Source organism: Pleurodeles waltl, chromosome 3_2 (assembly GCF_031143425.1).
Source record: "Pleurodeles waltl isolate 20211129_DDA chromosome 3_2, aPleWal1.hap1.20221129, whole genome shotgun sequence".
In the NCBI taxonomy this organism is placed as follows: Eukaryota; Metazoa; Chordata; class Amphibia; order Caudata; family Salamandridae; genus Pleurodeles; species Pleurodeles waltl.
The window spans coordinates 71796443-71820736 of NC_090441.1; the positions used below are offsets into that span (position 1 = coordinate 71796443).

At 44.5% G+C, this 24294-nt stretch overlaps 1 protein-coding gene across 2 annotated transcripts in view; it reads left to right on the forward strand.

Annotated features, from left to right (window-relative positions):
- FKBP6 (FKBP prolyl isomerase family member 6 (inactive)) overlaps positions 1-13128 on the forward strand; it is a 162871-nt gene extending 149743 nt beyond the window's left edge. For both annotated transcript variants that reach the window (XM_069226776.1, XM_069226777.1), the window contains exons 7-9: positions 242-351; positions 11303-11388; positions 12658-13128. In XM_069226776.1, the coding sequence (XP_069082877.1) occupies positions 242-351; positions 11303-11387 (195 nt within the window). In that variant the 3' untranslated portion in view covers position 11388; positions 12658-13128. The remainder of the gene's footprint in view (positions 1-241; positions 352-11302; positions 11389-12657) is intronic.
- Positions 13129-24294: the final 11166 nt, after the last annotated feature.

Here is a 24294-nt window from a genome sequence, read left to right on the forward strand (position 1 = left end):
TGTAACACTCAGACCCAACACCAGACGGCGGACTATGCACAACATGTGAATCTGCAGCGACTAATGCCACGAACAGATGTACACTGGGTAAGTGACATTTTCATTATTGCAGCAGGGTGTTCTGCCGTGTGGATGTGTACCTTTAGAAGAATCCAGTGCGGAGGAACTTTTGTCCTGGATAAGTAACATTAACTGTCTTCTCCCCACCGTTTTAAATGCATTTTCCTTATCTCTTATCTAGGCTTGTTTAGCTTTGACAGAATACGAGCGTGCTAGGAATTTCTTAGTTGGAGCTCAACGACGTGAACCTTTCAACCAGGATATAAACAAGGAACTAAAAAAGTTAGACAGGTAAGTGTGTGATGTTTATCCTTATAACACTATGATGGTCCTGTTGCCCCAAACTTTACTACATCTCAAATGCATAATGGTCACCATGTAGACTTCTCTTTAAGGGTATCACCATTCTTGCATTACTTTTTATGCTTTGCAGTTAGCATGGCCTCCTTCTTAACTTTCATGGAACAAGTATAGTCCAGTCCTTTTTTTTTATTTATTTTTTTATGGTTGTTTTCTACCACTTTTCAACCATGCCTGAAGCCAGTTCGTGGCCGCACCCAATATTTTACCCTTTGTATGGCTGTACAGTAACCTGTCCAGGCATTGTTATGATGAATGTCATACACCGAAGGGCTATCTTGGTTGTGCACATAAAATACTTCTCAAACTATTTCACTCTATTTACCCGCCTACCTCCTTTTTTAACCTGCCCCACCCTTTTCCCACTAACCACTTCCCTGCCCTCCCACCTTCAGTTTCTCAAGGCACAACAGACTCTTTAGGTGACACCCAAGTTTTATTTGCCCTGTATCAGCTAAATAAAATCGGGCCAGCCTCTAGCTCTGTATAGAGACTGGGTTAATGGCAGGCTTGTAGTATCCATTTATTGGTGAAGTTTCTCTTTGTACCACTGGCCAAAGGTGCATTGCGTGACTTAAGGGCAGGCAGTTATTCCTGTAGTTGCTGGTGTCTCCAGGGCGATTTCCTGGCCTGAAGAGGTATTCTCCCTCAGTCTCTCTAAGTCTTGTATCGGGACATAGCTCCAAGTTGGTAAATACATTGCGGCAAAACTTAGCAGCCACACTTCAAAAGGGCTTTTTGATTCTGGAAATGTCACTAGTGTATGGGGCCTGGGCACATTGTCAGAGAGATGATGGGGCTGATAGGTGAAGCACTGCAGAGATAAGGAATCATAAAGTGCAGGGCTGGGGCCTTTGTAGCCTTTTGTTAGGCATATATAAGTGTGGGTGACATCCAAATGTAATCCTTTGGTCACTCCCATGGCCTCTGGTGTCGGACTCTCAAAATTGGAATTACTCTTCCTGTGACAGACTGGTCCCTGGACAAAAGAAAGGAAAGAAGAGTGGGCACTTTGAAATTCATGCTGTGGCTGTTGTCTCCTTTAAAGACTTAAACTGAATCACATCTTTGTGGAAGCGGAGTATAAAAAGGGGGGTTTAAGTCTCCCAAATTGTCAAACTGTAGTGGTACATCAGAATGGAGAAGCGCAGCACGACTTCTGCCTGTGACCAGGATTGGGGACCAAGGTTTGCTAGTCTCTCTGCTAGGTGAGGGGACATCACCCAGGAGAGCCAAGACCATTGTCCTGGAGCCTAGAGCACTAGCATCTGCCTGCCTTCGAAGACTGGAGGTCCCTGTGAGGATGAACCCCCCTCTTGCAGGAGCAAGATCAAGTGGGGATCCTGTTGAGTGGCCTCTTTTTTTGAAGTGTGTGATTCACGATCTAGACTGGACCGCTGACTGATCGGGCCATATGTCCGTATAAGCTGCTCTAGTCGGTCACCCTAAATGCCAGTTGGGGCCGCCATGAAGATTAATGACTATTGCCCTGGTGCATTGCTGTCCCTCTGAGCAGCTAAGTGATCAGAAAGAGCTTTTGCCTTGCGTCTCTCTGTTCATGACCCACATATGCCAAGTGGTGGTCGAAGAGCAAAGACAGAGGGCCGCTACACTTGTGGGCATATAAAAGTGAAGCATATTGATTGGTCACCCGTGTAACAAGGGTTCTGAGTTTACCATTGGAAACCGGAAGCTGCCCAAGACCTGCAGCTGCAATTAGGAGGACTTACTGAGCAACCAGAGGAAGGTTGGTGGCGTGTAGCCACCTTGCCTGCAGTGACTAGGCTACTGCTCATCGCCGGCATCTGCTGACATCGACCACCATGCTCCCAGACATTTAATTTTGCAGTGCCAGAGGGAGCAGGTAAGACTGCTTCATGGGCCGCAGAGCCCATCTGGGGACTTTCACAGACTATATGATTTTGGCATTGAGGCACGTTGACTTTACAAGCCATAGTGGAACGTTTAAGACTACTACTCGCTACTGGGGCCTACCTCAATTGTTGTCTTGTTAAATGGAAAATAGCCAGTCAGTAGACTAGGAAGTGAAATTCATGCTTGGATCATGATAGAGTGATGACCTTCCAAATATTGTGTGTATTATTTGTAGTGTGGCGTATTTGACTTTGTGTTCGTAGTTAAATACCTTTATTCATAAAAGCAATTATCTGGGTGGACTTTTTTTTGGAGTGGGGGGGGATTGCTGAGCACATTTTTGAGTTTTCTACTTTGTATGTACCTTGGACTTCTTGACCTGTGGTACCACAGAGTCAAATGCTGAAGGGATAGCCCCATAGTAGGTCGTGCCCCATGAATCTGGAGAAAAAGACCTTAACTCACAGTTGTGCCCAGTAGCTCCTGCGTGCCCTGTGGCACTCTGAAAGAGGTTTTGACCAAGCCCTTTTATCTTGAGCATTGAAAGGTTCCTATCCCCTGGAGGAGATTGGTTGGTAACTTAGTGGCGTTGAAGAAAGGCAAGAAGATCTACTTGGAGATGGTGAGAACAGGAGTGTGGAACCTGTTTTATTTCTTTTTGCAGTTGCAAACCCGTTTGTAAATTTAATATCGAAGTACACTTTCTGAAAAACAGTTTTCACCAGCTACTTGTTGGAGACCTCTCCTTGCTGACTTGCACTCTAAATCAGAAAGGATGAGGTGCTTAGGAACCCTCATCCATTTTAGGTGATGCCTGCACAGCGCTGGTGCTGTGTTTTGAGATTTAAAAAAAAAAGAAAAATCTTAAACTGGGTTTACAGCCTGCCCACGGGGCGCACATTATTTACCATTGTTAAGCTCTGCCGGCCACTCTTCTTTTGCTTCTCACTGGTCATCAGCCTTTTCTGACATCATCAGGCTGCACTTCCTCTCTTTCCCCAGCTTCGGCTGCTGTTCTGTGGCGCATGGACCAAGTACCCTTTCCACTTGACCAGTTAGTGACTGGCGGGGGCAGTATCCTTCTACTGGCAGCAAGCTTCCTGAGGTACTTGTTTTTTTTTTTTTTTTTTTTTTTTTTTTTTTTTTGTCACCACATTCCATACCAGTGGATGTGTTCCATCGTTCCACTGCACATTGTTTGTGCATTTATGCTGCCTCTCACCTCCCCCTCTCGTTACACACTCCCTTGTATTTTTTTTACCACTCCTTCATGTTGTTCTTTGTTTAATTTCCTTCTTTATTTAGGTATACAATTTTACATAGCGTGAACTTTACCCAAAGGTATCGGAGCACTTTGCACAGGCACTAGTTGCATTATGATAAATTTAGAGATTTGCGGAGACTCATTGGATGTCAAGCCTCCACCGAGATTAGAACCTGTTTCTCCAGGTTCACGGTCGGAGGCTCTAGCCCTTATGCCACATGCTCTTCCCTTGAGAAAAGCATAGAAGATGGTTGACACTCCTTTAGAATGTGCAATTAACCTCTTGGGTGCCTTGGACGAGATGATCTCGTCCAAGGCTACAGTTCCCCTGTGCCTTGGACGAGATCATCTCGTCCATGGCACAGGGGAACTTGGGGGCGCTCTAGCGCGCCCCCCGTGCACCCCCCTTCCCCCCCAAGTCGGGGATGGAAGGGGAAGACCTTCCCCTTCCACCCCCGACCCCCCCCCACCCCCCCGTGACGTCAGCGCGCGCGCTGATGTGTCACAGGGGCCTCCCTCGTCGCGCTGGAAGCTCTGCTTCCAGCGCGATTGAAAAAGAAATGCAAAAGCATTTCTTTTTCAATCACTTGGGAGGCCCGGAGGGGCTTCAAAGGTAAGGAAAAGTATTTCCTTCCCTTTGAAGTCCCTCCGAGGGTTTCAAAAGCCGGATTGCTTGCAATCCGGCTTTTGAAACCCCACTAGACACCAGGGATTTTTTTTTTTTTTCTTTGAAATTGACAAAAGGGAGCGACCCCTTGGGCAAGGGTCGCTCCCAGGGGGGGCATTTTTTTTAAAAGGCCTTTTCTGCCCCCAGGGGGGGCAGAAACCTTTAGGCACCAGGGACCATTTTTTTTTATTTTTTTTTTTTTTGTTTCATTTTTTTTTTTTTTTTGGTGGGGAGCGACCCCTCAGGCTAGGGTCGCTCCCCTTGGGGGAAAATTATATTTTGGCCAATCTGCCCCCAAGGGGGGTAGAAACCACTAGACACCAGGGATTTTTTTTTTTTTTTTTTAATTGTTATTGACAAAAGGGAGCGACCCCTTGGGCAAGGGTCGCTCCCAGGGGGGGCATATTTTCGGGAAGGCCTTTTCTGCCCCCCCTGGGGGCAGATCGGCCTACTATTAGGCCGATCTGCCCCCAGGGGGGGGCAGAAACCTCTAGGCACCAGGGACCTTTTTTTTTTTTTTTTTTTTTTTCATTTTTTTTTTTTTTTTTGGTGGGGAGCGACCCCTCAGGCAAGGGTCGCTCCCCTTGGGGGAAAATTATATTTTGCCCATTTCTGCCCCCCTTGGGGGCAGATTGGCCTATTTTGATGAGGCCAATCTGCCCCCAAGGGGGGTAGAAACCACTAGACACCAGGGAGTTTTTTCTTTGCGTGAATTTCACGCAAAGGGAGCGACCCCTTAGGCAAGGGTCGCTCCCTGGGGGGGAGGGCAATTTATTTTAGGCCATTTCTGCCCCCCCTGGGGGCAGATCGGCCTATTATTAGGCCTATGGGTGGGGGTTGGGGGGGCAAATTTATTTTAGGCCATTTCTGCCCCCCCGGGGGACAGATCGGCCTATTATTAGGCCGAACTGCCCCCGGGGGGGGGGGGGGGGGGCAGAACACTCTAGGCGCCAGGGCAATTTTTTTTTTGTGTGTTTTTTTTTTTGTTGTTTCTTTTTTTAGAGATGGGGAGCGACCCATCAAGCAAGGGTCGCTCCCCTGGGGGGGCAAATTGTATTTAGACCATTTCTGCCCCCCTGGGGGCAGATTGGCCAATTTTAGGTCAATCTGCCCCCAAGGGGGCAGAAACCACTAGGCACCAGGGATTTGTTTTTTGGCGCCAATGTCACGCAGGGGGAGCGACTCCGTAGGCAAGGGTCGCTTCCGGGGGGGGGGGGGTTTGGGGGGAGTGGGGGTTGGGGGGGGCAAATTTATTTTAGGCCATTTCTGCCCCCCCAGGGGACAGATCGGCCTATTATTAGGCCGAACTGCCCCCCGGGGGGGGGGGGGGGGGGGGGGCAGAACACTCTAGGCGCCAGGGCAATTTTTTTTTTTGTGTGTTTTTTTTTGTTGTTTCTTTTTTTAGAGATGGGGAGCGACCCATCAGGCAAGGGTCGCTCCCCTGGGGGGGCAAATTGTATTTAGACCATTTCTACCCCCCTGGGGGCAGATTGGCCAATTTTAGGTCAATCTGCCCCCAAGGGGGCAGAAACCACTAGGCACCGGGGATTTGTTTTTTGGCGCCAATGTCACGCAGGGGGAGCGACTCCGTAGGCAAGGGTCGCTTCCGGGGGGGGGGGGGGTGGGGGTTGGGGGGGGCAAATTTATTTTAGACCATTTCTGCCCCCCCGGGGGACAGATCGGCCTATTATTAGGCCGAACTCCCCCCGGGGGGGGGGCAGAACACTCTAGGCGCCAGGGCAATTATTTTTCTTTTTTTTTTCTTTTTTTAGAGATGGGGAGCGACCCATCAGGCAAGGGTCGCTCCCCTGGGGGGGCAAATTGTATTTAGACCATTTCTGCCCCCCTGGGGGCAGATTGACCAATTTTAGGTCAATCTGCCCCCAAGGGGGCAGAAACCACTAGGCACCGGGGATTTGTTTTTTGGCGCCAATGTCACGCAGGGGGAGCGACCCCGTAGGCAAGGGTCGCTCCCGGGGGGGGTGGGTGTTGGGGGGGCAAATTTATTTTAGGCCATTTCTGCCCCCCCGGGGGGCAGATCGGCCTATTATTAGGCCGATCTGCCCCCGGGGGGGGGGGCAGAAACCTCTAGGCGCCAGGGGAATTTTTCTTTTTTTTTTTCTTTTTTTTTTTTTTAGAGATGGGGAGCGACCCATCAGGCAAAAGTCGCTCCCCTGGGGGACAAATTGTATTTAGGCCATTTCTGCCCCCCTTGGGGGCAGATTGGCTGAGTTTAGGTCAACCTGCCCCCAAGGGGGCAGAAACCACTAGGCACCGGGGATTTGTTTTTTGGTGCCAATGTCACGCAGGGGGAGCGACCCCGTAGGCAAGGGTCGCTCCCGGCGGGGGAGGGTGGGGGTTGGGGGGGGCAAATTTATTTTAGGGCATTTCTGCCCCCCCCCCCGGGGCCGGCTGAGGTACAGGCCAAACACCACAGGTAGGCACCTTGCAAAAAACACCTCTGTTTTCTGTGAAAAAATATGTTGTGTCCACGTTGTGTTTTGGGCCATTTCCTTTTGTGGGCGCTAGGCCTACCCACAGAAGTGATGTACCATTTTTATCGAGAGACTTAGGGGAACGCTGGGTGGAAGGAAATTTGTGGCTCCTCTCAGATTCCAGAACTTTCTGTCACCGAAATGAGAGGAAAAAGTGTTTTTTGGGCCAAATTTTGATGTTTGCAAAGGATTCTGGGTAACATAACCTGGTCAGAGCCCCGCAAGTCACCCCATCTTGGATTCCCCTGGGTTTCTAGTTTTCAAAAATGCACTGGTTTGCTAGGTTTCCTCAGGTGTCGGCTGAGCTACAGGCCAAAATCCACAGGTAGGCACTGCTTTTTATAAAAAAATGTGATGTGTCCACGTTGTGTTTTGGGCCCTTTCCTTTCGTGGGCGCTAGTCCTACCCACACAAGTGAGGTATCATTTTTATCGGGAGACTTGGGGGAACGCTGGGTAGAAGGAAATTTGTGGCTCCTCTCAGATTCCAGAACTTTCTGCCACAGAAATGTGAGTAACATGTGTTTTTTTAGCCAAATTTTGAGGTTTGCAAAGGATTCTGGGTAACAGAACCTGGTCCGAGCCCCGCAAGTCACCCCTCCTTGGATTCCCCTAGGTCTCTAGTTTTCAGAAATGCACAGGTTTGGTAGGTTTCCCTAGGTGCCGGCTGAGCTAGAGGCCAAAATCTACAGGTAGGCACTTCGCAAAAAACACCTCTGTTTTTTTCCAAAATTTAGGATGTGTCCACGTTGCGCTTTGGGGTGTTTCCTGTCGCCGGCGCTAGGCCTACCCATGCAAGTGAGGTATCATTTTTATCGGGAGACTTGGGGGAACGCTGGGTGGAAGGAAATTTGTAGCTCCTCTCAGATTCCAGAACTTTCTGCCACAGAAATGTGAGGGACATGTGTTTTTTTTAGCCAAATTTTGAGGTTTGCAAAGGATTCTGGGTAACAGAACCTGGTCCGAGCCCCGCAAGTCACCCCTCCTTGGATTCCCCTAGGTCTCTAGTTTTCAGAAATGCACAGGTTTGGTAGGTTTCCCTAGGTGCCGGCTGAGCTAGAGGCCAAAATCTACAGGTAGGCACTTCGCAAAAAACACCTCTGTTTTTTTCCAAAATTTAGGATGTGTCCACGTTGCGCTTTGGGGTGTTTCCTGTCGCCGGCGCTAGGCCTCCCACGCAAGTGAGGTATCATTTTTATCGGGAGACTTGGGGGAACGCTGGGTGGAAGGAAATTTGTAGCTCCTCTCAGATTCCAGAACTTTCTGCCACAGAAATGTGAGGGACATGTGTTTTTTTTAGCCAAATGTTGAGGTTTGCAAAGGATTCTGGGTAACAGAACCTGGTCCGAGCCCCGCAAGTCACCCCTCCTTGGATTCCCCTAGGTCTCTAGTTTTCAGAAATGCACAGGTTTGGTAGGTTTCCCTAGGTGCCGGCTGAGCTAGAGGCCAAAATCTACAGGTAGGCACTTCGCAAAAAACACCTCTGTTTTCTCCCAAAATTGTCGATGTGTCCACGTTGCGCTTTGGGGCGTTTCCTGTCGCGGGCGCTAGGCCTACCCACGCAAGTGAGGTATCATTTTTATCGGGAGACTTGGGGGAACATAGATTAGCAAAACAAGTGCTATTGCCCCTTGTCTTTCTCTACATTTTTTCCTTCCAAATATAGGAGAGTGTGTAAAAAAGACATCTATTTGAGAAATTCCCTATAATTCACATGCTTGTATGGTCACCCCGGAATTCAGAGATGTGCAAATAACCACTGCTCCTCAGCACCTTATCTTGTGCCCTTTTTGGAAATGCAAAGGTTTTCTTGATAGCAATTTTTTACTCTTTATATTTCAGCAAATGAATTGCTGTATACCCGGTATAGAATGAAAACGCACTGCAGGGTGCAGCTCATTTATTGGCTCTGGGTTCCTCGGGTTCTTGATGCCCTATATATCCCCGCAACCAGAGGAGTCCAGCAGACGTAACGGTATATTGCTTTCCATAATCTGACATTGCAGGGAAAAGTTACAGAGTAAAACATAGAGAAAAATTGATGTGTTTTTCACCTCAATTTCAATATTTTTCTTTTTCAGCTGTTATTTTCTGTAGGAAACCCTTGTAGGATCTACACAAATGACCCCTTGCTGAATTCAGAATTTTGTCTACTTTTCAGAAATGGTTAGGTTTCTGGGATCCAGCATTGGTTTCATGCCCATTCCTGTCACTGACTGGAAGGAGGCTGAAAGCACAAAAAATTGCAAAAATGGGGTATGCCCCAGTAAAATGCCAAAATTGTGTTGAAAAATTGGGTTTTCTGATTCAAGTCTGCCTGTTCCTGAAAGCTAGGAAGCTGCTGAGTTTAGCACTACAAACCCTTTGTTGATGCCATTTTCGGGGGGAAATCCACAAGCCTTCTTCTGCAGCCACTTTTTCCATTTTTTTTAAAAAAAACGAAATTTTCACTGTATTTTGGCCAATTTCTTGGCCTCCTTCAAGGGAACCCACAAAGTCTGGGTACCTCTAGAATCCCTAGGATGTTGGAAAAAAAGGACGCAAATTTGGCTTGGTTAGCTTATGTGAACAAAAAGTTATGAGGGCCTAAGCGCGAACTGCCCCAAATAGGCAAAAAAAGGCATGGCACAGGAGGGGGAAAAGGCCTGGCAGCGAAGGGGTTAAAATGCATTCCCATTGTGCATTCCAAAGCAGCGCCAGCCATCTTGCTAGGTCTGAAAAGATTACGTCATGTGCCCAACATCAGTAGCAGCCCCCACAGTGGCCAGGAGGTAAGAGCCATAGTCACGGCCATTGCGAGCAGCTTCATTGTCCCCCTTCCTCCACTGTGCACTGGCTGTTTTGTTTGCTTTGTTATTGTGTTTCTACGGTAGCCTCTCCACCTTTATTCTGCATTCAAATAGTGTTCCTTACGCTGCACCCTGACTCCTTTTGCCCCTCACTGGCCTGGTATCTCTGCCATTCACTTTAACACCCCCCTGGTCTATGTCCTACTTTTAAGGTTATCCGTGAAGGGCCACATCAGTGTGGATTAGCTCAAACTCACTGGTGACTGACCACTACCGTGCACCCAGGCTCATCAGTATACATAGCAAACCTGTGTGCAATCCTTTCCTTCTGTACAATCCAATACAGAGTAAAGCAGTCACAACAGAGCAAGGGAGAGAATGTGGCATAAGTGTCATAGCTGCTGACGTAGGAGCTGGGGAACCAGGTTTGAGTGTTTGCGTTGGCTCAACATCTTGTGATTCTGGGCACATCACTTAATCTCCCGGGCCTACAAAAAAATGAATGAATGTGTCCTCTTGTAATTTAACTGGTGCTCAGGTAAAGTGCTTCAATACCTTCGGGTCGAGTTTGCGCAATGTCTTGAGGCAATTATTTTTGTGGATTTTTATCTGTGGCTATCAATTAATTGTCAATGATCACAAATGTATTACAAATGTATGTATCTATCACTGCTGAAATAAATTTCCCAGCATGCGGATAGCAGTACAGCGTTTCCAGACTGCCTTCCCCCTGCTGTGTGTGATCAAAACTGCTTGAGGGAATTTGACACGAATAACCGCTGGGCGAGTCATAATAGGCACCAATAGGGCACCCCTTCCAATCCAGGTAGTGTCGACAGAGGGAAAGAAGCGCAGCCTTGAAGTAGAAATAGGGGTGGGCACTGGCAGGGGCAGACAATTTACATAACACAGTCCATTCCAAATGTCCCCACCGAGGCTCAAAGGCATGCGCAACATCGATCCAACGACCAGTGGGCGAATGTTAGGCTGTCGCTTCAGAGCCACATTAAGACTCAGACGGCTATTGTTTGTGGTGACGAGTTCGAAAAGCGCTTAAATGACTTCCAGCTTAAAGATTGGTTTTAATACAATACAGTAGAAAACACTTAATTTTCATTTGGCCTTCCACAAAGCTTTATAGACACTGCTTTTCCAGCACGCCTGCTGCAGCGGCGGTCCTCAGCACAGTAACGAGCAATGGCAAAGCCAATAGGTTTCGCTTATTGTCAGTCATGGTGTTTTTAGTTTTTATTTGTAACCTCGTTATACTGCACAGCAGCATGTAAAAAAAATTTAACAAAAAAAAATTGACATTCAAGAGAATTGGCATAGGCAAAACCTATTAGCTTTGCCAATGCTTGTTTTTTATGGTCCGCACAAAGCATCCAGCCTCTAGGCCTCTCTTTTTTGCACATGCCAACAACACTCCTCTACCTGTGGACATTGAGCGTTGATCTGAGTACTAGTTCACTTTAGATTTGTCGAGGATGCTGGCTGTTGAGACCTTGGCAGATTCCCAGTGGCTCTGAATGGTATTTCCGTGGTCTGGTGGCTGTGGTTTTAAAGTAATTACTCAAAAATCCCAAGGCATGGGCTACAGAGGAGACCTCAGGCATGACTTTGAGAACTGGTATGCAGGGTTCTGCACACAAGATTCACCACAAACGTAGCACTGATAATGTGAGGAAGACTATATCAGGGAAGCTTGTGTTACCTAGAATACTAACGATTCTGTTTTTTATTTAAGCTTTTTTAGTAGATATGTGATGTTTAATGCAGTATCTTGTTTCCAGCTGTTATAGGGATTACATGGAAAAGCAAAAACAAATGTGCTGCCGGATGTTTGCCCCCCCGAGTCCAGCGCGGGGACAGGATTGAGGTAGGGTATGTGCAGAAGGTGTGGAGATGCAGCAGAGATTCCAGGCTTGGCCTGTGTTGTTCGCCCTCTTGTGGCAATGATGAATGGCCCTAAGGTATAATAGAACTGCTTTCACCTTCAGACTTCTCTGCTTAGATAGTATGTTGTTGAGCACCTTTGTGAAAATAATGCTGCTCCTTGATTTTAGAGTGTAATTTGTCTCTGACCCTGGTAGCAGTGATAATGGATAGGCAGCCTGTTAATGCATTTGGGGCTGTTTCTTAAATCTACTGCCACATTCTGAGAGAAGCAATGTTTAAATAAAAAAAAAAGTAGTGAGGCAGCGCTTGAAAATAACTAAAGGTCTCAATGCTACTTTGCAGTCCTTCTCACATCCCTTGTCTCTTCTCCTGACCCTCCCCTCTCCTACACAATATAACCAAAAGAAGAGGTTCTCAAGTGTACATGAAAAGAATATTGCAAAGAACCTCATAGTTTTGTGGCCCGTAGCAGTTACCTTCCACAGGGTCACATGACTCTAGTACTCTTAGAATGTTAACTTGGACTTACTTCCACCAAGTGTCTTACTTTCTGCCATGTCTTTTACCATGTCATGTCTGAGAAACATGCTGCCCTCTCATGGAAGTCCTTTCGCGTACAGCCCGAAGGCCTTTTTTTCATTCAGTAAATTAGAATCCCCACTGACAGTTTATCAGAAATATTCAGCATCACTCCATGTGATAAATCTTATTTTTATTGGCTAATTGAGGTTGGATTTATTCTGAGCATTTCTTAAAAACGTGGTGTTCTATTTTTGTATCTTCAGTGATATATGATTTAACAGTGCCTGTGAATTGATATCAGTCCTTTTTCTATGCCCCAGTGCATTTCGGACCATAGTGGGTCCTTCGCCAGTGGTACATTTATCTTCTGAACTTAGAGTTAGATGTGTGGCAGCGTCGAGGTGGCTCTGTTAAAACATCTGTTACAGCCACAGACGCAGCATATCCGATAGTCAAGTGATTGTCAGTAGAGGTGAGCAGTCCGGGTGCACAGTCGGTGAGAAAAGGTGTGGTATGTTTTTCGAAATGGTGTCGAAAGCAATATTGAGCTAGTGTTTGTTGTGATAATCTTTGCTTTTATTAGTCACCATCTAGGTGGTAAACCTTTTCGCAGACAGTATTTGACCCAATAAAAATGTCTTCCTGAGAATAAGGCGGTTAGGCCGCAGGTTCTTGTTATGCTTCTGTTTGCTGCCTGACGTTTTTTTTTTTTTTTTTTTTTCCTCAGATGCGGAGAACTTTGCAGGTTCCTTCACTGCACCGGCTGTTGAGAATTCTCCAGTTTAAAGAGGGTTTGTAAATCCCAGAAGTTTATGCATCTGCTCATTTCTCATGTTCTAGATTGCTTAAGATGTTGTTTAGGAAATTCCAAGCAAATTTCCTTCTCAACAACCATTCATTCTCAAGACATTATTGCTTTCAAAGATGGATCCCTCATTTGCTGGGAGCAGTGATTTGTGCAGAGTATACCTGCAGTACATTTTGACTTACAACGGGGGAAAAAAGGTTGGAACCGCACGTAGCAGTTGATAATCTGCCGCAAAACTTTATATTTTGGAAATTATTCTTGCTTGGACACAGTTGAGTTAGATTATGCTCACACATACTAATTGTGTGTTTTTTGTTGTTGTGCCACAGTTTGATACTGAATAAAAGCTGTGATTGGAGGAGGTTCCTCTCAGCCAAGCATGTTCAGAAAGCTACCGGCTTGGAACGTTATTTTACGGGCATCCTTACCAGTACCCTCGTTGACCATAGATGTTTATCCATCAGCTGAAGGTGCAGTTGTCAGTGATCTGCATATGGTGTATAGCCTTTTGTAAAACCGTTAAAATTCCTGAAGCTACCAACCAATCTGCCATCTTCCCTCTCAAAGAACTGCACGTGTTGCATCTTTACTATGGCCATGTGTGCAAGATTAGCTGGGATACTGCTGCCCGTAACTATGTAATTGTATATATTGTAAGTGCATGGTTAGTGAATCATTAGTAATTTTGCCCAGTTAATGATGACAAATGATGGCACGTAGGAAGTGTATTCTCCCTTGTAGAAAGCATTAGCCACATGAGAATATGTTAGGAGACAAACAGAACTATCATTCTTGAAGTCCCTGTGTCCGAATCTAGAGTTCTGTACAGAGCTACCAAATGTGTCACAAAGGGTTTATTTCTGTAAAAGGTCATATTCTGATTGGGTGGGTGGGGGGAGGAAACATTCCGTTGTGTAAAACTACTCCATCGAAGGAAATTGTTCTCAAGATAGTGTTTTGACTAACGTTTTAGTTACTTTGGACTCATCAAATGTATAGTCATACAGTCTCTGTCAACAAGCTTACATTGTGCACAAAAGTTTGGTTTGCTTCTTAGCACTTGAAAAGCAAGTTAATGCTTATCTATTTCATTCCAACATAATCTTGTTAATGGCCAGACGTGCATCCAGTTAAGGAGAAAAAGAACCACAGGGAAGAATGCGTAGTACTTGGGGGCATATGAGTAGAGGGCAGAGCTATTCTTGCAGTGCTTGATTGTATTGCTGGAGTCCCATAGCACAGAGAAGGGGTTACTGGAAGAACCTCACACTTAGCTGTGCTATGGGTCATGTAGAGGAAGTTAATTCTACTGGATTTCTGTAGCACTTGAGGTACTGGAGAAGGATGGATGGTCAGATAAGCTACTTCTGGGAAGAAAAAAAAAACTTGCACCTTGAATCTAGTAAGACAGATAATGCACTGCATAAGGAAGTATGAATTACTTGTTGTCTGTAACCATTGCTAGAGAAGTCTGAACTGCTGGAGTTCTGTAAAGCAGTAAACATTTACTGGTGGGGGCCTAGAATTTATGCTAATTCAGATATGCAGATTTTCAGTTACATAAAGGATCTCAAAATGTGTTCACCCTTTTCCATGCACTGTAGATTAGATTTCAATGATTAATAGATGCTGCGAGTTTCAATAAGACATTGATAACCTGTCTGTAAAAGGCAATATGAACATTTTTTAATACATACACTGGTACACAAGTTAACTATTTGGAAAATTCCGTTTTTTATTGTATCTTTATTAGTGCTTAGACTCTAGACCATCTGTTATCTGTTCCCCGTGTATCAACCCTCCCCCATCCAAAAAAAAACAAAGCAAGCCCTGCTGTATTTGTACATCTGTGGGTGAATACCACCCTCAAGTTTTCTTAATGCTGGAAATGAATACCTTTTGGTTTGGGAGCTTATCACATGGGGGACATAGAGGATTTGATGTCCAAGTTGTCAAATGACAATCTCACTTCAAACATTTTCACGGAACCAGAATATAAAGAGATCTGTTTCATGGTATCAGAATACAAAGAGGACCATTCCATGCGTTGGCCTGTTTGCTCTGTGGGTAGTGCAGCCTCACAGAAGGGCACATTATTTGACTAGCAATCTGGTGTCAATACGGTTAGTGTTTCTGCTCGGTGAAAGCTCTGGGTACTTAATACTGCTTCAACAGTCGCTACCTTCTAAACATGATAGCAGTGTTCTGTCTGAGAAGGAGCAGTACCTGGAGTCCTGGCTTCTCCTCTGCCCTAAACCACCAGAATCTTTTCTGCCAAGGCAATGCAAGATGTTACTGGGAGCAGATAGCGTAAGCCCATGGGACTGGGTTGGAGAGGTGGATTTTGAGAGCATGCAGCCTTCCTGTTGCATATTCATCAGTGCAGGCTATTTCAGTACTGAAGCATACAACAGTGCAGCAGTTGCAGGCTGCCAATGGAGAAAAAGCAGAGGATGACATACAGCAAGTCCTAAGGGTGTGGGGGCACCCTGTTACCCCATAAAGACTAAACTAAAATCAGAAGTATGAGGAGAACTGTGAGGTTCGAAACGTAAAAGGATACATTTGGTGGATTCTGATGCAGATACCAAGGACTCCACCCATAGGGAATAATGGAATACAAAGTGCCAGAAACTCAGAGCCCACACTCTTGATTGGAGAAATTGAAGGTAAGGATTAGTGAAACACGGGAAGAGTCTTCGGTGGCTTCATATCGGCTTTGCATTTATTCATGTGTCGTCAGACACACATCTGCTAGCACATGTCCTTACAGTACCGTTTATATAAAAGGACATAGGAGGCAGTTAATACAAGTCAAAACCACCTCTGGCTGCAACCCCCACTCCAGTCCAAGACTTAATAGGGTCTCAGTAGAGAAGTGCCATTAACAAACCAAGAGTACCAGTAAACATCTAGCAGCCAAGAGAGCCTGCTAACTAGAAAACAGATGATTTGACACCTGTGAAGCCAAAGAAACCGTATATAAGTAAGCACAGGAGGAACACACTAGCCAGGTAGATTTGGAGCTCAACTGGTATGGTCAGACATTAAATAGCACGAGTATGCAAAGGTAGACATGCAAGGGAGAGGAAACATGGAACGGAAGGTGGAAACAGCAAAGGTGCAAACAAGGAGATCCAGTGGGCACTAACATTGGAGAGCCATACAGCTAATCAGTTCCAAGGCAGTGGACTATGGTTTCTAATAATTCTTAAATTCTCCTTCTGTCTGGGCTTCTCAATGATCGGTGTTCATGGCTTTCCCTTTGTGCCCCAGCAGCCATGACCAGCCCTTTAAGTCCTTCTATCTCCCTTCTCCCTATTCTTTCTCTGATGTGGCAGTCTCCTTCCCTCATTGGTCTTGTGCCCCCTAATCCCCTCGGTGAACATGACCGGAATCCTGCGTGTATAAATACATAAAATAAAGGAACAGAAAGGAGACAGTCCGCCAAGGCAACACAAAAAAACATCTGGCTCAAGGCCTCACCAACACGCTGTTCTAAAACAAACCACAGAAGGAACATGCAGAGCAGCACATGAATAGAAGGTAAATAAAAGAAAATTAAGTGAATGTTGTTCGGTGAAATATTCTAGTACGAGTTTGAGATTCCCTTCAGCAATTGTGGTGTACCTAAATCAGAAAGATGTTGTATCTAGCATTAGGGTGGTTGAATGGTTGTTAAGGGCTGTGGGTGGTGTCGGGGACCCATGAGAGAGGGCAGAAGTCTGAGAGTTATGGTACCGAACCATCTGCTAAAAAATAAAGCAAATGCAGTTCTCCGTTAGCTTAAAACATTACTGGCAATATTGACAGAGTTGTCGGCCTTCACCAAAACTGTGACCATAGTGATAATTGGGACTTGGTGCAAATAATGGCTGGTATGGACCTTCTGCTCCATTGTGTAATTGTTTTTCTTTCTTTCTCTCTCTCTACCTTCAATGGGTGGAATGTTCTAATACAGTGGTTCCCAACCTTTTCACTTCGTGGACCCCCCACTTCATCATTACTGAAACCTGGGGACCCCCACTGAACCATTGGTGCAATCAGAGGACCCCTCACTGAGTCATTATTAAAAGCTAGGGAACAAATCTGTTAATATTATTTAATTTTCGAAGCAGTTGCGGAACCCCTGAGGAGGCTTTGCGGAACCCCTGGGGGTCCCGGACCACTGGTTAAGAACCACTGTTCTAATAGCATTATAGACTTTTTGCCAAGGGCTATAAAGGTTAAAGGCCCTCTTCCTTTTTTCTATTCCCTCACTTGTGGCTTGTACCTGTAATTTAGGTTTTCAGCCTTCAAGATCCATTATATTCCTTGGTAATGGGCTGTAAAATGCATACTTATTGACCACTTTGAAGGTCAATAATAATATTTACACTTGTTGCGCTAGCTCATTTGCCACTTTCATTTTCCATCCCCTTTAGCCAGTTGTCTTTTTGAGAGTTTAAGCTGGGGGCATCTACTAGTAGACCAGGATTGCATTCTCAGAATTTTGATTGGCCGTCTAACTCGCAATGTTTAAAAAAAAAAAAAAAAAATGTCTAAGCATTTGAAAAGTGTGAGATGCCTGGAGTTTTTTGATGTTAGAAACAGAGGTGTTGGATTTGAATCCATTTGTTAAATATACCTTCCTATGGGGAATTCTTGCATTATAGAATGTGTTTAGTGTGGTATTGAAGTAAATCGAATACGAGGCTGCTGTTGGAGGTCACCGTCCCTCGAAGAATAAATTTGGTTCCTGATAAGTGATCTTCAGTGAGTTACTAAATGTTTTAGCAACGAGTGGCATGCACAGAGGCCAGATATCAGACTGACCTTCACCCTTGGAAACATTCAGCACTGTGAAGTTATATAAACAGTCGAAGATATTGAGTGATCCAAACGGGAAAAGATCATTGAGAAAACAACAAAATCATAAGTACATTCCACAAAAATGTGCTGTGCACTAAATGTGTTACTTATGCATCTAATCATTCCTTTGGAAGAATATAAAAGGAAATTAATCAGGGTGCTAGTGTCGAGCTGAAAGATATGCACTCTTTTTACTATCTATAGTGCATGTCAATGTAATTACTACAAGGTGTATGGCTTTCTACAAGAAACAATGGAGAAAATACACTCAACCTTATGCCTGCAAGTTATACATATTACGGGGACATTTTGAAAATAAACATTGAGTTATATGCTACCTCATGCACCTGATCAGTAGAAGAATAGCAGTGTGCATGTGAAAATTAACTTCAGAAGCGCATAATGCTTGAACAGCTAAGCAACCAGCTAAATTCATGATTGGAAATCGTTGTCCTGAGCTTGAGTAGGCGAAACACATGATCAAGCTTCAAAGTTTCTAATTAACTGAACTCTGCACTGATTAAACACCTTGTTAACTAATACCTTTGTATAAACTAAAGATCTTGCTACAAGTTAGTGTTCCTTCGATGACCGGTACACACTACAGGTGCAATGCAATTAATAAAACAAAAGAAAAACTACTTAGAATACTGAAAAAGGAGAATTTACATAAAACATAGTATCCAGATTAATTATTTTAATCTTGTATTTTAGTCGCTTGTTTTAGTTCATCATGTTAGTTGGTTGTTTTAATACATTATTTTAGTTTATTACTTTGTACTAGTTTCACAAATGGCACAGCAAAGTATGGCTGCATCACCAACCTTTTTACCCACACCTAAAAAACGATAAACCCAAGGAAACTATGAGAAAATATATTCTTAACATCAATTAGTCCGAGGAATAGACAAATAAGGACTAGTTGGGAAACCAGCTATTTGACTGATCATAGAGTATAGAAGGAAGGAGACTCTGTGATCGCCTGGAAATGTTTACTAGCAATGGGGGTTGGCCTAGCTTCATATGTACATGAAATGTTATTACAAATGCTGGAAAAGCATTTCACTCCAAAAGTAAATTAGTATTTGAAAGACCTACATTATTTTCCCATACACAGAGAATAGATGAAGACATAGAGTTCTGTAGCTACATGAGAGGATTGGCTGTTTCGTGTGAGGCGAGGCTTACCAGACTCATTAATGTGAGATCAAGTAGTAAGATGTATGAATAATAAGAGTGAAAGACTATTTTCTAAGGACCCCAACTTAGAGTCCTTTCAAATAGCTGGAAGTATGGAGTGTACAGCAGTTTGGCTGAAGGAGATTGATGGACATAAAGAAATTAAGAAATACAAGTGGAAGAAAAACATTGAAGTAAAGGAAGAAAGTTAAAACTAATATGACAATGACCTAACGACCATTATGTGGTATCAATGTTGCAATCCGGGACACTTCAGTTGAAGTACTACGTGTGGAGCTAGAAATGTAATTTGTAGAAATTGTGGGCAGAAGGGCCATCCAGCCAAGAATCCTAAGAAAAAAAAGGGACTTACCAAGATATGAAAACGGTAGAGGGTGTATGTGAATATGCACCGGAATTTAAACTTTCAATTGTTGGGCAAAATTATATTGTGGAATATGTTAATGGGTGAACCCGTCAATTAAGAGTGATGAAAACAATTGTGACAATTAGAAAAAACACATTTCAACAGTGCACTGGGAGCTACTGAAATTAAAACGTTAGTTGATTCAGTAAGTCTCTTTACCTTATTAGCGAAAAGTACTGATGAAAGGAAATAGGGAGAGAAGATTCAAGATTTACTGCAACCGAACATGAAAGCTATGGGTTTTAAAGGAAAAAAGGATAGAGATATCGGGAATAAAGTAGATTGAAATAACATATAAGAACAAGGTGAGAGTGGTAATGTTTACATAAGTGATGGGTTTGACCTTCTGGAATGGTGTCATCAGAAAGATGTTTGTAGCCAGATGCCAAATAGCCTGTAATGGTGGTGAAACCAGCAAGTGAGAGTCGAATAACAGGTATTGATTGAGAGGAGAAAATGAAGAGATTTCAGAGTCTTCACAGATAATTTAGGACTTTTGAAGGGTTTGACATGCAGGATAATACTGAGCGGAAACACCACCAGGTTAGGTCAGTGCAATTTCTAATGAAGGAGCCATTGCAACAAAAACTGAATAAGCTACATGCTGAGAAACATTGAATCATCTGAATGGCTGGTGCTTATTGTTGTGACCCCGATTGCGGGAGCCAAAAGTAGCCTATGCATTGATTTACAAGCCCTTAATAAAAACATGTGGGTAGATAGGCAGCCCTAACCAATATAACAGATGTTAAGTATGTTGGGTGGTGAAAAAATATTCAGTGTGCTAGACATGGCGGCCTACCATCAGGTAAAGTTGTATCAAGAATCATGACCACGGGATGTGGCAAGTCTACAATGGAGATGGAAGCATAGTCTGGAGCTCCCAGCCTGGTTGGAGGCCCCTCTGGCAAAAATCTGTTTTTTTTTTGTGGGCTATGTAGTGCCATCTGCTCTGCCAGGATTGCCATTGGAGTTACAACAGAGGCTGGGGAACCCTGAGGGATCATCTGTAGAGGCTGAATGGTGGGTGAATTGGCCTGCGTAGTGGCCGGAGATAATTAAAATGGCGGTCATCTGGTGTTGCTGACGTGGCCGTTGCCTACATCGCAGGACTGTTGCCTTAGGCAGTGACTTACCCTGAAACACGTAGTCTTACCTGGAGACCTGTGAAGAGTCCTCTAGGTGTCCCAACAATTGCCTGCTGTTGTTTCCGCCCCAGATGTGGCCCCCGGAGGAGGGTGGTGACTGCGAGACAGCTGCATGAATGGTGCACTAGACTCTCTGCTGAGGAGCTGAGAGGGACGCCTGATGCGCTGGCGATGAGAGCTTTGGATCTCCATGGGAGTGCCGGGCCTCAAGTGGAATTGGATTATCCAGCACAGTCACGGCCGCCGCCTCTGATGTGGAGCAGCTAAGCTGTGCGACTGCAGTCTCCCACTCACAACGGTACTGCTGAAAAAGGAGCGTGGTTGCATAGCTGTTAGCTTCCACTCCGCTTGCTGATAATAGAGACATTGTGCCTGCTCGTTTTTATGAATACAATGCAGCTTCGCAATAACTGCGCCTCCTGGTCAGGGGCACCATTACCTTTATTGAAGACTGACTGATGCCTCCTCTCTCTCTCTCTCTCTCTCCTGTGGGCACACACGCCTTTTCACCAGTGAGGTGACAAATGATCCTTGACCAAGCTAATAACACCGTGTGGGAGTACAGGCCATTTACCTTGGTGATACTGAACTGAGTGGATACCCTGTGTAGTTCCACGGGTAAAGCTGTAGTTGGGGGCTGACCAACAGTACGCTGAGAGGTGACACTCTAGCTTGGTGACTGTGGCATTGCTGGGGAGGTCACGCAACATTAGTGATACACTGCAGACCCTGGCCCTCTCTCACGCCCTTGCCTCCTCCTGGGGCTACTGTGACTGTTCAAAAATGAGTGCATGCTGGAATTTGGAAGCAAACCCAAAAGCAAAATGGTCAAGCAACGAGTGATCAACGAGGGCTCCATGGAGGCAACGGGCCGCCAGATATGGGGGACAAATTGGTGTGTCTGGTGACACATACAGCCACAATTACTATCTCTATACTGGTGATTATTTGGTGTTTCACGGGCGCATGAGTCAAGGAAGAAACCTACATTGCCAAGCAGGGGTTACACTTCTATAGGGCTCTTGTCTGTCACTTTTGGTCTGGAACAAAGTCCATCGGGACCTGCTCAGCACTACCAAACAGCAAGCATACATACTGCTGTGAACGTTTCCAGATCCAATCCGGCACCTGAGAAATATTCTAAAGTTGAGGAATCTGCTGTTAGAGTATGTGTCAGAAAGAGCATTACTGAAGGTAAGCAGCTTGTTGATTTTCACCTGACCACTTTGAAAGATGGAGGCCAAGAGGCCAGAAGATGTGCCCAGAGCACCACTGTCCAGATCTTCACACTCACTGCTACAAAGAAATTAATAATCACAGCAAAGAAGTTTAAATCTACTCCCTCCTAGGGCTGAATGTAATAGGCCTGAAGAGTTCTGGGAACTAGAGTAGGGTCCAGGTTTTGGGTAGTGCAGAAACCACATACAAGCCTTGATTACCTATGCACTGGCATCACAAAGTTCACAAAGAAACCTCATCAGTGGGAAATGGTAGAATCATCTGAAAGTCGAAGTGAATAGCAAAAACCTTCCTAACGTCACTTAAATTCTGGAACCTTGTCCTATGTCTTGAGTACGTTTTGCTAGATTATTGGAGTACTAAGGTTGGGTGTTGGGGCATCTCTTGATTATAGAAGCTCCGCCATCATAATTTCCATACTAACTACACTCATCTCCAGGGAGCTTTTATTCGCCCAGAATTAGGAATGATGCGAGGGAGGACAGAGAAGCCTTTATGCAGGTTCTATGGCAAGTGCTTGCAACAGTGGGAACCAAGATCTTCCAGGTCTAAAAGCGATCACCAATAAAAATGTCTTCCCCCCCCATCCCCTCCGAGAAGTGTTAATAACTTGGTATGACTGTAAAGCCAAATAGCAGTTGTTGGGTTCACTGACCATTGTACCATGCACCGCCATGCTGTTGGATCTGGAAACTAGAAACAAAATCATGTGAGAAGGGTTGTTCTTAAGTCACTCAAAAAAGTCCAGAAATGCCCCCTTGAACTTTCCAGTAATAGACCTCACCATTTCAAAAAAAATAAGTGTGTCATCTTGAAAATGCCCTACTAAGCTGACCTGGCCGGGTGTTTCTCATACCCCCAGTGTGAACAGGAGACATGACTGTAAGATGGAATTCTTCATCGGTCCCCTGCTGAAATACCAATGGGCCAAGGAATAGTCATTGAATGCCACTCCACGTGTTGGTGAATGCTGTGGTTGTAATATTCCCAGTCAATACCAGAATCTTCTTCCCCGGGTGCGATGGTAACAAATACCTGAGACCACCAACTGTACCAAATCTATTCCAGCAGTGTCATACCTTATTCATCTTCTGTGGAGAGGAAGCATTAAACATTCCAAATATGGGTAAATTGGCCATCCCTGTTGTAATAATTATTTTGCTGTGTGAAAAAGGTATTGATTTGTTCAGCTCTCCTGTGCAAACTTAAGAATTTTAATTAAGTTTTTAACAGAGGGATTTGCACTGTTAATTATCACACATTTGCAGCTGCACTCCATAACATGCAAGGTTAGTAAAAGTACAGAGTTACTTTTGATTTTTCTTATGCCTACTGTAATTGAAAATAATGTTTTTAAAGAATCTACCAACCCCATTGGTGGAGGAGGGCATGCACGAGGGAGTTTTTTTTGGATGTATGAGAGGTAAACCTGAACCCGATGTGAGCACCTCAAATTAAAATTGTCTGTTCTCGGTGGTGAAATCACTGGTGATGTGATATGGAGGTAGATGACAATGAAACTTAGCATCAGAACAGTTTCCCAGAAGGTAACCAGAGGAATGATTCTCCATAGTATTGCTGTTTTAAAGATCCTAATTTGAGCTTAAAACCTTTGTTCTGTAGATTGATTGGGTGAACTCTGACAACATTATCTGTCCAGGAAATTGGACAGATAATGTTCTTCATTCACAATTTCTGACCATGGTGTTGTGACTGTCCCAGAGATCATTAGAAGGGTGGAGAATTGTATACCCATCCATACTGTGGAACTGTGAGACACCTGAATTACGTGCCACCCATGAAAGTAGGAACTGATGGATTCTCCATCTAACTGGTCTTGAAGTGCCATGGATGACACACTTATAAACATTTTGCCTCTGTGTCTAGGGTGGACACTGTTTCAGCTGGTTTGCGTTAACTGATTGCTTCTGTTTCTAGCTAGGAAGTTGGAAATACTGCTACCTTCCAGATGACTCCTAGAAGGAGGGCTTCCTTTGTGAAAGGAGGAAGAGTATTTATGCTTCTTAGAGATATTGTTTATAGTCTTCGCTTACCTCACCAGTCTGTGCCCACAAATGGCATACTCCAAGCTGTAGCTCAGAGTTGTAGGCCCGAGGAACCCCTAAAATTGCATACCCCAAAAATAATAAAAATAATTCCTCAAAGGTATGCCAACAGGTGGATAAATCAGAGGTGATGTTAAACCTAAGTTTTCACGAGACAGTTTCTTAGATAAGGCATCTTACAGCATGTCAAAAATACAATTAAGTAACAACTGGCTCAATTATTTTATTTCTAGAGGAGGAATAACATTTTAAAGGTTTATGACAAAAATTAAGAAGTTGCAGTACAGAAACTATAAGGTGCTGATGTATAAAGAATCAGTGCCTTGAAGGCTCTCTGTAAATAAGACAATTCATAAATATGTGCAAATCAGAAAAATTCTAAGTCCCAAATGAACAGCAAAATCAATAAGAAAACTGACAGCATTCCTATTAGCATCAGAACGTTTTGTGACTCACCCTCAAAATAGAGGGTTTCTATACAGTTGTCTTGCATAGGAAATCATTCATTTCTGCAAGATCATCATGGTGTGAGCAAAATAATTATTCTCTCAGCAAATCAAAGCATGATTCCATGAAACATCATATCGCCTTAGCATCTAAACACTTTCCTTGATTATTATCATTTATAGAGTGCACTAAACCTGAG